The sequence below is a fragment of the Pungitius pungitius genome, chromosome 2 (assembly GCF_949316345.1).
Source record: "Pungitius pungitius chromosome 2, fPunPun2.1, whole genome shotgun sequence".
Taxonomy (NCBI): Eukaryota; Metazoa; Chordata; class Actinopteri; order Perciformes; family Gasterosteidae; genus Pungitius; species Pungitius pungitius.
Genome location: NC_084901.1, coordinates 1017501 through 1030070, shown reverse-complemented (window position 1 = coordinate 1030070; position 12570 = coordinate 1017501). Strand labels below are relative to the sequence as shown.

At 46.3% G+C, this 12570-nt stretch overlaps 2 protein-coding genes across 4 annotated transcripts in view; both read left to right on the top strand.

Annotated features, from left to right (window-relative positions):
- Positions 1 to 10530, top strand: part of grip1 (glutamate receptor interacting protein 1) — a 33958-nt gene extending 23428 nt beyond the window's left edge. For all 3 annotated transcript variants that reach the window (XM_037460851.2, XM_037460849.2, XM_037460850.2), the window contains exons 14-25: positions 644 to 724; positions 830 to 899; positions 1152 to 1297; positions 1868 to 2012; positions 2390 to 2529; positions 2611 to 2814; positions 2900 to 3053; positions 3824 to 3935; positions 4906 to 5016; positions 5108 to 5224; positions 5359 to 5505; positions 7199 to 10530. In XM_037460851.2, the coding sequence (XP_037316748.1) occupies positions 644 to 724; positions 830 to 899; positions 1152 to 1297; positions 1868 to 2012; positions 2390 to 2529; positions 2611 to 2814; positions 2900 to 3053; positions 3824 to 3935; positions 4906 to 5016; positions 5108 to 5224; positions 5359 to 5505; positions 7199 to 7498 (1727 nt within the window). In that variant the 3' untranslated portion in view covers positions 7499 to 10530. The remainder of the gene's footprint in view (positions 1 to 643; positions 725 to 829; positions 900 to 1151; positions 1298 to 1867; positions 2013 to 2389; positions 2530 to 2610; positions 2815 to 2899; positions 3054 to 3823; positions 3936 to 4905; positions 5017 to 5107; positions 5225 to 5358; positions 5506 to 7198) is intronic.
- Positions 10531 to 10858: 328 nt separating this feature from the next.
- lsm8 (LSM8 homolog, U6 small nuclear RNA associated) lies at positions 10859 to 12436 on the top strand. The gene is made up of 4 exons (XM_037461091.2): positions 10859 to 11069; positions 11345 to 11385; positions 11712 to 11839; positions 12189 to 12436. Exons 1-4 carry the CDS (start codon positions 11039 to 11041, stop codon positions 12277 to 12279), a joined length of 291 nt encoding a protein of 96 aa, XP_037316988.1. The 5' UTR covers positions 10859 to 11038; the 3' UTR covers positions 12280 to 12436.
- Positions 12437 to 12570: the final 134 nt, after the last annotated feature.

The window sequence follows — 12570 nt, the reverse complement described above, 5'->3', positions numbered from 1 at the left end:
CACACATACACACATACTCACATACACACATACGCACATACACACATACACACATACGCACATACACATACACACATACACACATACTCACATACACACATACGCACATACACATACACACATACACACATACACACATACACACATATGCACATACACATACACACATACACACATACTCACATACACACATACACACATACACACATACACACATACACACATACACACATACACACATACACATACACACATACACACATACACACATACACACATACACACATACACATACACACATACACACATACACACATACGCACATACACACATACACATACACACATACATACACACATACGCACATACACACATACACATACACACATACACACATACACACATACACACATACACATACACACATACACACATACACACATACACACATACACATACACACATACACACATACGCACATACACACATACACATACACACATACATACACACATACGCACATACACACATACACATACACACATACACACATACACACATACACACATACACACATACACACAGTTAAATAAAATTTGTTAAAGGAACCCAAAGTGAACTCCTGGTTCTGTGTGTCCCTCAGAGTCCGTCATTCCCAGTTCAGGAACGTTTCACGTGAAGCTGCCCAAGAAGCCAGGCGTGGAGCTGGGAATCACCATCAGCTGTGAGTGGACACAGGAAGTAGAGACGGCTTCTGGAGCTCTACCTCGGCTTCCATTTCCTCTTCAACCTTTGATCCTGATGTTTGAACTTCTCTCTGTGTCTGCAGCTCCGTCCAACAGGAAACCAGGTGACCCTCTGATCATCTCTGACATCAAGAAAGGCAGCGTGGCACACAGGTACACACACACACACACAGGTACACACACACACACACACACACACACGCACAGGTACACACACACACACGCACAGGTACACACACACACACACACAGGTACACACACACATACATACACACACAGGTGCACAGGTACACAGGTACATACACAGGTGTTAGTCTCCACCATAAGCTGTGTGAAACTTGGTCAGCTGACTTGTAGTTGGTTAATTAGGGTCAGTGTGTGTGTGTGTGTGTGTGTGTCTCTCAGGACGGGGACTCTGGAGCTCGGAGACAAGCTTCTGGCCATCGACAACATCCGGGTGGAGAGCTGCTCCATGGAGGAAGCCGTTGACATCCTGCAGCAGTGCGAGGAGCTCGTCAAGCTGAAGATACGAAAAGACGAAGACAACTCAGGTACGAAGACGAGTCCACCGGGGACATTTGAGTCTGCTGTGGGGAGGACTTTGTCCTCCAGAGGTCACCAGAGACCAGGACCCAGCCTCTCAGCACTGAGCAGTACTTGTTACTGTACTGTACTTTCTTCTCATGTCACTTTATGAAGGACGAAAGCTGCCAAAAGCAAAAAGGGAACAAAATATGAATATTCTATTACATGGAGGAATGAAACCAGGAATATTTGAAAAATTATTGATCAAATGTGTTTAAGTTTGTCGTAATTCTACTATTTATTTACAATGTTATTCTCTTTTAAAGTAAAAAAGAAAGGGTTAGGTAACTTGATATTATTATTTAATTCCTCTTATTTTATTTTCATTTTGGCAGCTTTGTTCTGAAATATCTTTTTTAGATTGTTGATAATCATAATATTATTAATAACAAATGCATAAAAAATATAACATATCTATTTAAGTGATGACAGACAGTTTTCAGAAGCATCTTGTGTAGTACAATGCAGACACTAATCCATGTCCCATCATGCACTTTTGACCTCCTGCTTGAATGAATCTTTATTGACCGTTTCAGACGAACAGGAAGTCTCCGGCAACATCATCTACACGGTGGAGCTGCAGCGCTACGGAGGCCCGCTGGGCATCACCATCTCCGGCACCGAGGAGCCCTTCGACCCCATCGTCATCTCCTCGCTGAGCAAAGGAGGGCTGGCCGAGAGGTACAAGTACGCTAATACACACACACTATATATATGAAGACATCTTCAGTGTGTACTGTAATAGCAAAACGTTAATAAGCGTAGAGGAATAGGAGAGAGGAATAAGAGTATACGACTCATTTAATATGGCAGTTTATCATTATTTTAAACTTATTCTCTGCGCTGAAGTTCAACTTCAAAATGTAAAAGCAAAACCTGTAACTCAATCTATAATGACGTGCCCTCTACTGGTAATAGACAGTATTACACTTGAATGTGTATTTGTTATTATCATCTAAATATCCCTGTGTGTGTGTGTGTGTGTGTGTGTGTGTGTGTGTGTGTGTGTGTGTGTGTGTGTGTGTGTGTGTGTGTGTGTGTGTGTGTGTGTGCTGTAGGACCGGAGCCATCCATGTAGGCGATCGTATCCTGGCGATCAACAGCAGCAGCCTGAAGGGGAAACCTCTGAGCGAAGCCATCAGCCTGCTGCAGCAAGCAGGAGAGACGGTCACCCTGAAGATCAAGAAGCAGGGAGACCGTACGCACTCACAGAACACTTTGTTGAGTCATCATGGTGTCCTTTGGGTTTTGGAGGTAACGACGTTTTCTCCCTCTTTAGTGTCGAGCCCTAAGTCTTGTGTGATTGGTCCGGGCCTCGGGACGGGGGCGGGGCTTTTCCACGAGCACCAGGACGGGGTGGACGAGCCCGTCGTCATGGTGGCGCCCCTGCCCGGCCAGCGGGGGTTCGGCGGGCTGCCGTCGGTGGACAGCGCCGTGGAGTCCTGGGACGGGTCCAACATGGACGGCAGCTTCAGCGCGCCGGGTAGGAAGGCCCGAAACCTCCGACCTTTGACCTTCCGCGGTATCAAGTCAGGGTTGTAATGGCGGAGACTTCTCTCTGTGTGCAGCGCCGCCGTTTCAGTCGTCTCCGTACACCTTTCACGAGTGGCGCAACGCCAAGACGAGCAACAGCCAATCGTCTTCTTCCACCCGGCAGAGAGCCAATCCGCTGTCAGACCTGGGCCTGATCGACGACGACTGGGACCGCCCACCACTCGGAGGGTGAGACAGACAGAGAGACAGTTAATGTATGAGCGTGTGAATACTTTAACATGTTTTTATTCCTCATAATGGGAAATAGAAAACCAGACTACTCATATACAAAGGAATGATCAGATGTTTTAATGATAATAGATATTAATATTAATGTAGTTGCTGATGAATGGATGAATCACATTGCAGAAGAAACAGTGAAGAATATAAACAGAAAATGCCATATCAGGGGGAGTATAAATATGAAAGTTAATAATTACATATAATTATATTTAATTTGGAAAATAAATAAATTGTACAAAATAAATAGTTTTTATGTTATTCTTTTAATGTACCATATATCTTTATTATTTAATAATTTTTTTGTTGCTCAGTAATTGATTTTAATGCCAGCTTCAAGTCCTCGGTACAATTAGCGCGTTAGCGTTCCTCATTGGACTCAGTAGGAGTTGCTAGCAGCGAGCTAACGGCAGTGACAGCAGTGTGTCTCTGTCTGCAGAGGCTGTAATCTGCCCAGCGGTCTAATCAGTGACAGCAGGTACCACTCTGACCTTTGACCCTTTGAACCCACACAGTCTTCAGTCACTCCCTCCTAGCAGAAAACCCTCACCCGGTGACCTTTGACCCCGTGCCTCCTCGACACGTACACCTGCTGGGAGTGTACGTGTCGCTGCACCTGTTGTCCCTCACAACCAGCATGACCTGTCCCCTCCTCCGTGTGTGTGAGTCCATCAAGATGCCTTCCATCTGAACGGCTGACCTTTGACCTTTGGCCACAGGTTCACCGTGGGACACGATGGGACGGAACCGGACCAGGAGGAGAACTTCTGGTCTCAGGCTCTGGAGGATCTGGAGACCTGCGGCCAGAGCGGCATCCTCCGAGAGCTGGAGGTGAGTCCAACTGGAAGAGGTAGCAGTAATAATACTACTACTACTAGTAGTACTACTACCAGTAAAAGTAGTGTTGGGACCGAGATCTTCAAGTTTTGGACTTGAAGAAAAATAACAAAGTACTTAGTATAAGTACACATCCTCCTGCTGAAAGACCTTCATGTTTTAAAGAAATCAGTAAACGAGAAATGACTCCTTCTGTTCCAGGAGGATGGAAAGGAAGCAGAACTCCTCACTCTGGTATCCTCCTCCTTCCTCCCTAGCTACTAACTCTCTTCATTTATCCTCCTTCCTCTCTCTCTGCCCTCGCCTCCTCACTCTCTTTATTCTGTCTCTTCCTTCCTCTCCGTCTGTCCTCCATGTTTCCTCCACTCCTTCCCCTAGTCTTTCCTTTCCTCCTTCCTCTGGTCTTTCCTTTCCTCCTTCCTCTGCTACTCCCTCTCCGTGCACATGTTTTAGCGTTTTCCAACATCAGACGTGTTTAGTTTTTTGTAAATGTGACTCCGCTCCACCAGCAGCAGAGCTGCACAGACCATAATGATGTCATTGTGACATTTCAGTGACATCACCAGCTTTCGGCCAATAACGTGTAGTCATGTTGCACCGGGCATGGCAGTTTGAGCAAGGCATGTTGGGAGAGCTTGTGCTAGGCCTGATAGGTAGTTTGTTTTTCCAGTCATTAAGTCATGCATGTGTCTGATGGGGCCTTGATTCTGATTGGCTGAGGAGTGTTGATTGATGTGGGGGAAACCGTAGAACTGCTATCATCACGTTAAAGGACCAGCAGTAGAACATCAGAAGCGATAGAGTCTGTGAGTAGAACCCGTAAGGAGAGATCTGTCCTGGTGTCAGAATGTAAGCTGGGGTCAAAGGTCGGACCCCTATAAACCCCCCGTTTATGAGATGGATCCAACCTTTTCATTTTGGATGGACTCTCTGTGATTGGATGATTTTGATTGGCTGTCTCCAGGCAACCATCATGTCCGGCTCCAGCCTCAGTCTGAACCATGACCCCACCCCCCTGCGCAGCACGCTGGGACGCCAGGCGAGCTTCCAGGAACGCAGCAGCTCTAAACCACAGGTAACCAGGACCGACCTCTGACCTCTGACCTCTCTCATCTTTTAAGAGTGTTTCTTCTTACTTTCTGGAGGATTCATCCCTTTCCCCTCAGGTCACCAATCGTTCAAGCACCTTGCCCTCTGACCCCCAGCGCCGAGCCTTCGCCATGAGGAAGATGAGGCAGGAAGTCAACGAGATCCTGAACCAGAACCCCGTAGAGCTCCACAAGGTAACATGTGACCCCTTGAATAGGGCACCGAGGGTAAATGTACTTCCTGTGCTCCTAACGACCCGTGTGTGTGTGTGTGTGTGTGTGTGTGTGTGTGTGTGTGTGTGTGTGTGTGTGTGTGTGTGTGTGTGCAGCTCACTCTAGAGAAGCTCTCCGACACGGAGGACTTTGGGTTCAGTGTCTCTGACGGTATGTTGGATCGCGGCGTCTACGTAAACAACATCCGACCGGGGGGGGCAGCAGAGCGGGGCGGCCTCCGAGCCTACGACCGAATACTGCAGGTACTAAAACACGCGCAGGCTGGAGAAGGTGGCGGGAGAAGATGTCAGGAGAAGGTGTCGGGAGAAGGTGTCGGGAGAAGGTGTCGGGAGAAGGTGGCGGGAGAAGGTGTCAGGAGAAGGTGTCAGGAGAAGGTGTCAGGAGAAGGTGTCGGGAGAAGGTGTCGGGAGAAGGTGTCGGGAGAAGGTGTCGGGAGAAGGTGGCGGGAGAAGATGTCGGGAGAAGGTGGCGGGAGAAGATGTCGGGAGAAGGTGTCGGGAGAAGGTGTCAGGAGAAGGTGTCAGGAGAAGGTGTCAGGAGAAGGTGTCAGGAGAAGGTGTCGGGAGAAGGTGTCGGGAGAAGGTGTCGGGAGAAGGTGGCGGGAGAAGATGTCAGGAGAAGGTGTCAGGAGAAGGTGTCAGGAGAAGGTGTCGGGAGAAGGTGTCGGGAGAAGGTGTCAGGAGAAGGTGTCGGGAGAAGGTGTCGGGAGAAGGTGTCGGGAGAAGGTGTCGGGAGAAGGTGGCGGGAGAAGATGTCAGGAGAATGTGTCAGGAGAAGGTGTCAGGAGAAGGTGTCAGGAGAAGGTGTCAGGAGAACGTGGCGGGAGAAGGTGTCGGGAGAAGGTGTCGGGAGAAGGTGGCGGGAGAAGATGTCAGGAGAAGGTGTCAGGAGAAGGTGTCAGGAGAAGGTGTCGGGAGAAGGTGTCAGGAGAACGTGGCGGGAGAAGGTGTCGGGAGAAGGTGTCGGGAGAAGGTGTCGGGAGAACGTGTCAGGAGAAGGTGTCAGGAGAAGGTGTCAGGAGAATGTGTCAGGAGAAGGTGTCAGGAGAAGGTGTCAGGAGAATGTGGCGGGAGAAGGTGTCAGGAGAAGGTGTCAGGAGAAGGTGTCAGGAGAAGGTGTCAGGAGAAGGTGTCAGGAGAAGGTGTCAGGAGAATGTGTCAGGAGAAGGTGTCAGGAGAAGGTGTCAGGAGAATGTGGCGGGAGAAGGTGTCAGGAGAAGGTGTCAGGAGAAGGTGTCAGGAGAAGGTGTCAGGAGAATGTGTCAGGAGAAGGTGTCAGGAGAATGTGGCGGGAGAAGGTGTCAGGAGAAGGTGTCAGGAGAAGGTGTCAGGAGAAGGTGTCAGGAGAAGGTGTCGGGAGAAGGTGTCGGGAGAACGTGTCAGGAGAAGGTGTCAGGAGAAGGTGTCAGGAGAAGGTGTCAGGAGAATGTGTCAGGAGAAGGTGTCAGGAGAAGGTGTCAGGAGAATGTGGCGGGAGAAGGTGTCAGGAGAAGGTGTCAGGAGAAGGTGTCAGGAGAAGGTGTCAGGAGAATGTGTCAGGAGAAGGTGTCAGGAGAATGTGGCGGGAGAAGGTGTCAGGAGAAGGTGTCAGGAGAAGGTGTCAGGAGAAGGTGTCAGGAGAAGGTGTCAGGAGAAGGTGTCAGGAGAAGGTGTCAGGAGAATGTGTCAGGAGAAGGTGTCAGGAGAAGGTGTCAGGAGAAGGTGTCAGGAGAATGTGGCGGGAGAAGGTGTCAGGAGAAGGTGTCAGGAGAAGGTGTCAGGAGAAGGTGTCAGGAGAATGTGTCAGGAGAAGGTGTCAGGAGAAGGTGTCAGGAGAAGGTGTCAGGAGAAGGTGTCAGGAGAAGGTGTCAGGAGAAGGTGTCAGGAGAAGGTGGCGGGTACGGGTTCGCTAGGAGCTGCTGTGATGCTACTCAGCTGCGTGTTTTTTTCCTGCCAGATTAACCACGTGAGGACCCGGGACTTCGACTGCTGCCTCGTCGTGCCACTGATCGCAGAGTCCCCGAACCACCTGGAGCTGGTCATCAGCCGAAACCCCGCCTCCTCTTCCCCGCTGGCCAATCACACAGACGGCGTGGCCAACAGCGGCCACTCCCCTCAGCCGCTCGGCGGCGATACGGGACCTTCGGAGTGCTTGATCGGCCCGGAAGAGGACGGCGTTCCGCTCAAGTGGAGCAAGCCGGGAGACGGGCTGGGGGCGGGGCTTGGGATGGGTCAGGTGAATAATAATTCCTTATAGCAGACAGAAACTGGATCAAACCGGTGCCAACCAGATGTACTGGAGCGGTCAAGAAGGCGAACAGTAAAACTAAGGTCAATGAGACTGGAGCCGTCCAAACTGGTTCAGAGTGGAACCTCCCCTCCCACATGGTGCTACACACACCCACTGGATGACCTTTGACCACTGACGTTTGACCTTGAAACTGATAAAGCAGCCTGAAAGCACACTGATGGAGCGGAGCAACACCTCACCTTTTCACTTGAACCTGTTCTGCATTCTGTCCTACTGGTGTCACTGGAATCTGAACTACAACTCTTGATCCTACTGGAATACCAACCAAGAGGTACTGGCCTTACTGGTTAGCGGGTACTGGTTCTACTCGCCCACCGCCATGGCCTCTGATTCTATTGAAGCCGGAGCCACAGCCGAGGTATACTGGTTTACTGCTTCATCCCAGAAGCCTACTACTGAGTCCAGAGCTCTGAGGTCCTGGTCCGTCTCACTAGAATCAGAACCATAGCGTCCGCCTGTACGGGCCAAGGACCACAGCAGCACAGAGGCCCGATGCGACTCCAGAACCTAGAACCAGCTAAAGGACCAGGGATGCTCCGATCACGATATCTACTCTAATTCTTCTTAAAAATAGATTTATGTCTACACGTGTTCTCAAAGTTAAGAGTAAAAGTACCTTAATGGGCCTGGAAGGTTCCGCTTAGATCTCGATCCCCACTCAATTCCCGGCTACTTGCAGAACATTTTCTGCAGGATGCCCAGTCCTAAAGGTGGAATACACATTAATGCTTTTTCATTTATCATTATTTGTCAGTTTGTAGATGAATGAGGATATCAGCTGATATTGATCGAAGCATCCCTAATGAAATAAGACAGAGGGTTTACTGTTAGATTTGAGTTCTGTGCCATGAATGAGCTGCAGAAGAGTAATAATATTAATAATGATGATGATGATGATGACACTGAGCAGTTCAATAAGAATCTTTTTCTACTGTTTACACCTGTTGGACTGGCCACACTGTGTGTATGTATGTGTGTGTGTGTGTGTTTGTATGTTAACCACAAGGCCAGTTAAGCCCCTCCAACCTCAAGTCCTCGTCCTGCCCCCTCCCCCTCCCATCCTCCCCTTCTTTCCTCGACCAATGGGCAGCCAAGATGACGGATGGACGGAGGTTCTGAGAGATTCAGCTGATTGGCTGGAACCAATCAGAAAACAAAATCTTCCCTGCCCATCTGTGATTGGTTTGCTGCGACACACAAGCCAACCAATCAGCTACCAGGAAGAAGCCAAGCATGCCCCTACCCTGACTCCCCTGACCCCCAAAGTAACAGTGATCTATTATGCTTATCGATCGGTGTGTTTTTTGATTGACTGTTGTCAATTTTCTCTGTTTGTTTGTTTCCAATGCGACTGAACTTGTATGTAAAATAGATTTAAAAAAAAGCTTCAGTTCTGTTGCTGTTCACATCGAGACCATCGAACCCCTGAAACCTTCACCCTATAACCACAAATACAACGTTGTTACACAAGAAAAAAAATCCTGTTTGAACAGGAAAACTGTGACAGTAAATTCCTGTGTGTGTGTGTGTGTGTGTGCGAGTGTGTGTGTGTGCGTGCGTGCATTAATTCTGGAGTCATGTTAACATCTTCCTGCCCTCTCCTCAGTCTGAACTCCCTATTCAAACTGGCCAATCAGAACTCTCACATGTTATCAATCACCAAAAGAAACCATTCCTGAGTGCTAGCATGCAGTTAGCTTGTCGCTAGTGAACACCGAGCACAGGGCTAGCATAACCTACCATGTAACTAACATAAGGCTAATACTAGCGATGGTTACCGCGTCGCTGACATATGCTAACCATTCGGTTAATGTACGGTTCACGCACAACTTACACAAGACCAGTCAACAAAGAGCCAGCATACATAAATGTTAGCACAGCGCTAAGCCAAGGCCAGTCAAGCCAGTATATTGTTAGCACACGCCCAGCACAATGCTAACATGTGGCTAACATCTGGTGAACTTTGCTAGTATTTGATTAGTACCCAGCTGGAGCAAGGCTAACATCTAGCCAAATGTTAGCAAATCAGTAATATACGGCCAACACTAGGCTACCAAAACCAGTGTTTGGTTAGCACGCACAGGGCACACAGGGCTAACATGTGGCTTGCATCTTGTAAACACAGCCAGTATCGTAATATAGCTGGCCGGTATTCAGTTAGCACATGTTTAGCATTAACTGTGTTAAGGCCAACATAAACAGAAAACCCATATGTAGTAGTAACTTGAGCAGTAGCATTTCCAGGTGATCAGCACCGTTAGCATTTTAGCGGGGCTGAGAGGCTTAAAGAGGTTTCGATGTGAGATCTATAGCCATACACACTGTTTGTGCGCATGTACTATGTGTTTGTGTGTGTTCTTTGTACGGAGGACTAAAGCTGATTATAATTAATAAATAAGTGACGCAAATGAATATAATCAGGAAATAAAAAGGGGGAAATTAAGTAAATTAAATATATATTAGAATAAATTATTTTAAATGATTTGGTTTAAAATCAAATCAAATATTTTATGTATATTCTTCTCACATTTATTTGACCTGTGCTTTCATTTCTAAAAACATGTGTGAGTAATTTATTTATTTATTATAATTGCAGCGTTGTTCCTCATTGTGTGTGTGTGTATGAGTTTGTGTGTATAAAACATCGCAGGGATTTGCACTGTAGTGATTCACCCCAGCAAACATCAGCCCAGACACACACACACACACACACACACACACACACACACGCACACACACACACAGGCATTGCACTGCCATTTGAAGTAGTGGGTCAGATTAGTTTCCATGTAGCTTCACCAACCAACCAAACTGTATTTTCTTTAAAGGAACAGGGATGTTGTAAAGTATTTTTGTACAAATTTAATACTTTGGTAGCATGATGTTCCTGGTGTTTGTCCTGTTGGGCTCCACTGCTCTCCTCCACCCCCCTTTGTATGGGCGACAACTGAGCAACAATAAAGATGAACTAAACTCCATGTTTCTTTGTTTTAATAAAAAATGTTTTAAATGGGTCATTTTACTCTGGATAATTTCACAATGAAGTCTTATTCATTAGCTATGGATTGATTTTTAGATTTTCATGTTAAATAATTTCCCATTGCATTGTTCATTTCTTCTCTATTTTAATGCAAGTTGTAGTCCTCCATAAGAGTGAAACGATATGTTAAAACACAAGTGGAGCTTTTCTCTAACAATTACGTGAATATAAGTTGATAATTATTATCACGATAATGGAATATCCAGCAAAAGTAAAGCTTCTAATATCAGTTGAAAGTTAAACCGGATGTGACGTCGCCGGCTCGGAGCTCTCCGCTGCCGCCTGCTCTGTGACTCGGCAGTGGATTAGTTCGGTCTATTCCCCGGTGTGTTGTCGTTGTTTTGCCGTTAGCATCGCCGACGTCTCTGGACTGTTTTTACCTCCAGCTAACCGACGGGAAGCATTAACCGGCGTGTCTCCTGGATAAATAATCCCCGTCAGGAATCATGTCCACCGCCCTGGAGAGCTACATCAACCGTATCCTGCTGCTAGCGGGCTAACATGCTAACCTCCCGTCCAAGTGGATGAGAGCTAGTTAGCTTAGCGTACCAGCTAACTAGCTTAGTCTATGTTGGTAGCGCCTTTTCTCTAGTGGTTTATTCACATACAGCTACGGATTTACAATATCTAACAGCGGGGTGTGGTTTTAATATTCATCATTAATCTTAGTTATGGTTTTTCATTCATGAGAGTGATCATTTAATTGATGTTTTGTCCTGAAAAGTGTGTTTCTTTAACTGAGTGTGATACAGGAACTGTGGCCATCGTGACGTCAGACGGCAGAATGATCGTGGTAAGTTTAAATACCTTAGCTCAGTAACTTAGTTAAGTACATGTACTAAGTACTAACAAGTAGTAACGTTGATTTTACTCAAAGCATTACCAAAATACATCACTGCAGTATATCGTATTGGTGGATCAGTTAAACATTATTGTATATGTTTCTAATAATGTATATAATACTTTTAGGATTTTAATTAATTTATCCATGCATCATATTTTATGACTTCATGTGTGTGTCTGATCCGGTGGTTCCAAAGAGAGATTCTTTTTTCCATCAGCCATCAAATGTTCATATGTTCAAGGAGCGTTCTTTTGCTGTTGTCTCTGTGTGTTCAGGGCACTCTGAAGGGTTTCGATCAAACCATCAACCTGATCCTGGACGAGAGCCACGAGCGAGTGTTCAGCTCCAGTCAGGGGGTGGAGCAGGTGGTGCTGGGACTCTACATCGTCAGAGGAGACAACGTGTGAGTCACCGTCACGTCATCTAACATTTATCCCTTCATGTCAGCTTTATTTCACTGTCAGTACACTAACATTATTACATACATTGACAATGCAACTTATGCATTAACATTATTTACATTATTATTCAAACCCTACTACTTCATTAACATAAAGAAAACTCCCTAAAGAGTTTTTGACATAATAACCCAATTTGTTTTATATCAGATCAACTATTTAAACAGAAATGCGATTATTTAAATCCTAAATGTAATATTTTTATGCAAATGACCATAACAAAGTAACCAGATAACATTTCCAACAACTAAAATCAGATCATTTGAATCTTCTTTGTAAATCATTTATAAACAGGGCCGTGATCGGAGAGATCGACGAAGAGACCGACTCCACTCTGGATTTAGGAAACATCAGAGCTGAGCCGCTCAACTCAGTCGCCCACTGACTCCTGACTCCTCCTCTTCCCCTCTTACACACACCCTCCGTAGTCACGGAAACGGATGAGAGCATGACTCAGTGTGTCTGCTAACAGACTCCTTCACACACTGATTTTTCTGTTTGTATTTTTTTATAAATAAAGATTTGTTGTTAGATTCACTTTTTTTACGCTTCGAGTGAATTTTTTTTCAGATTGTAATTTGTTTAAATGAAGTTCAATATCTCTATTTGTTATTTGAAACGGAGGTCAAAGTAGAAATATTAAAGTTTGACACACAAAAATATACACCAAGCAACA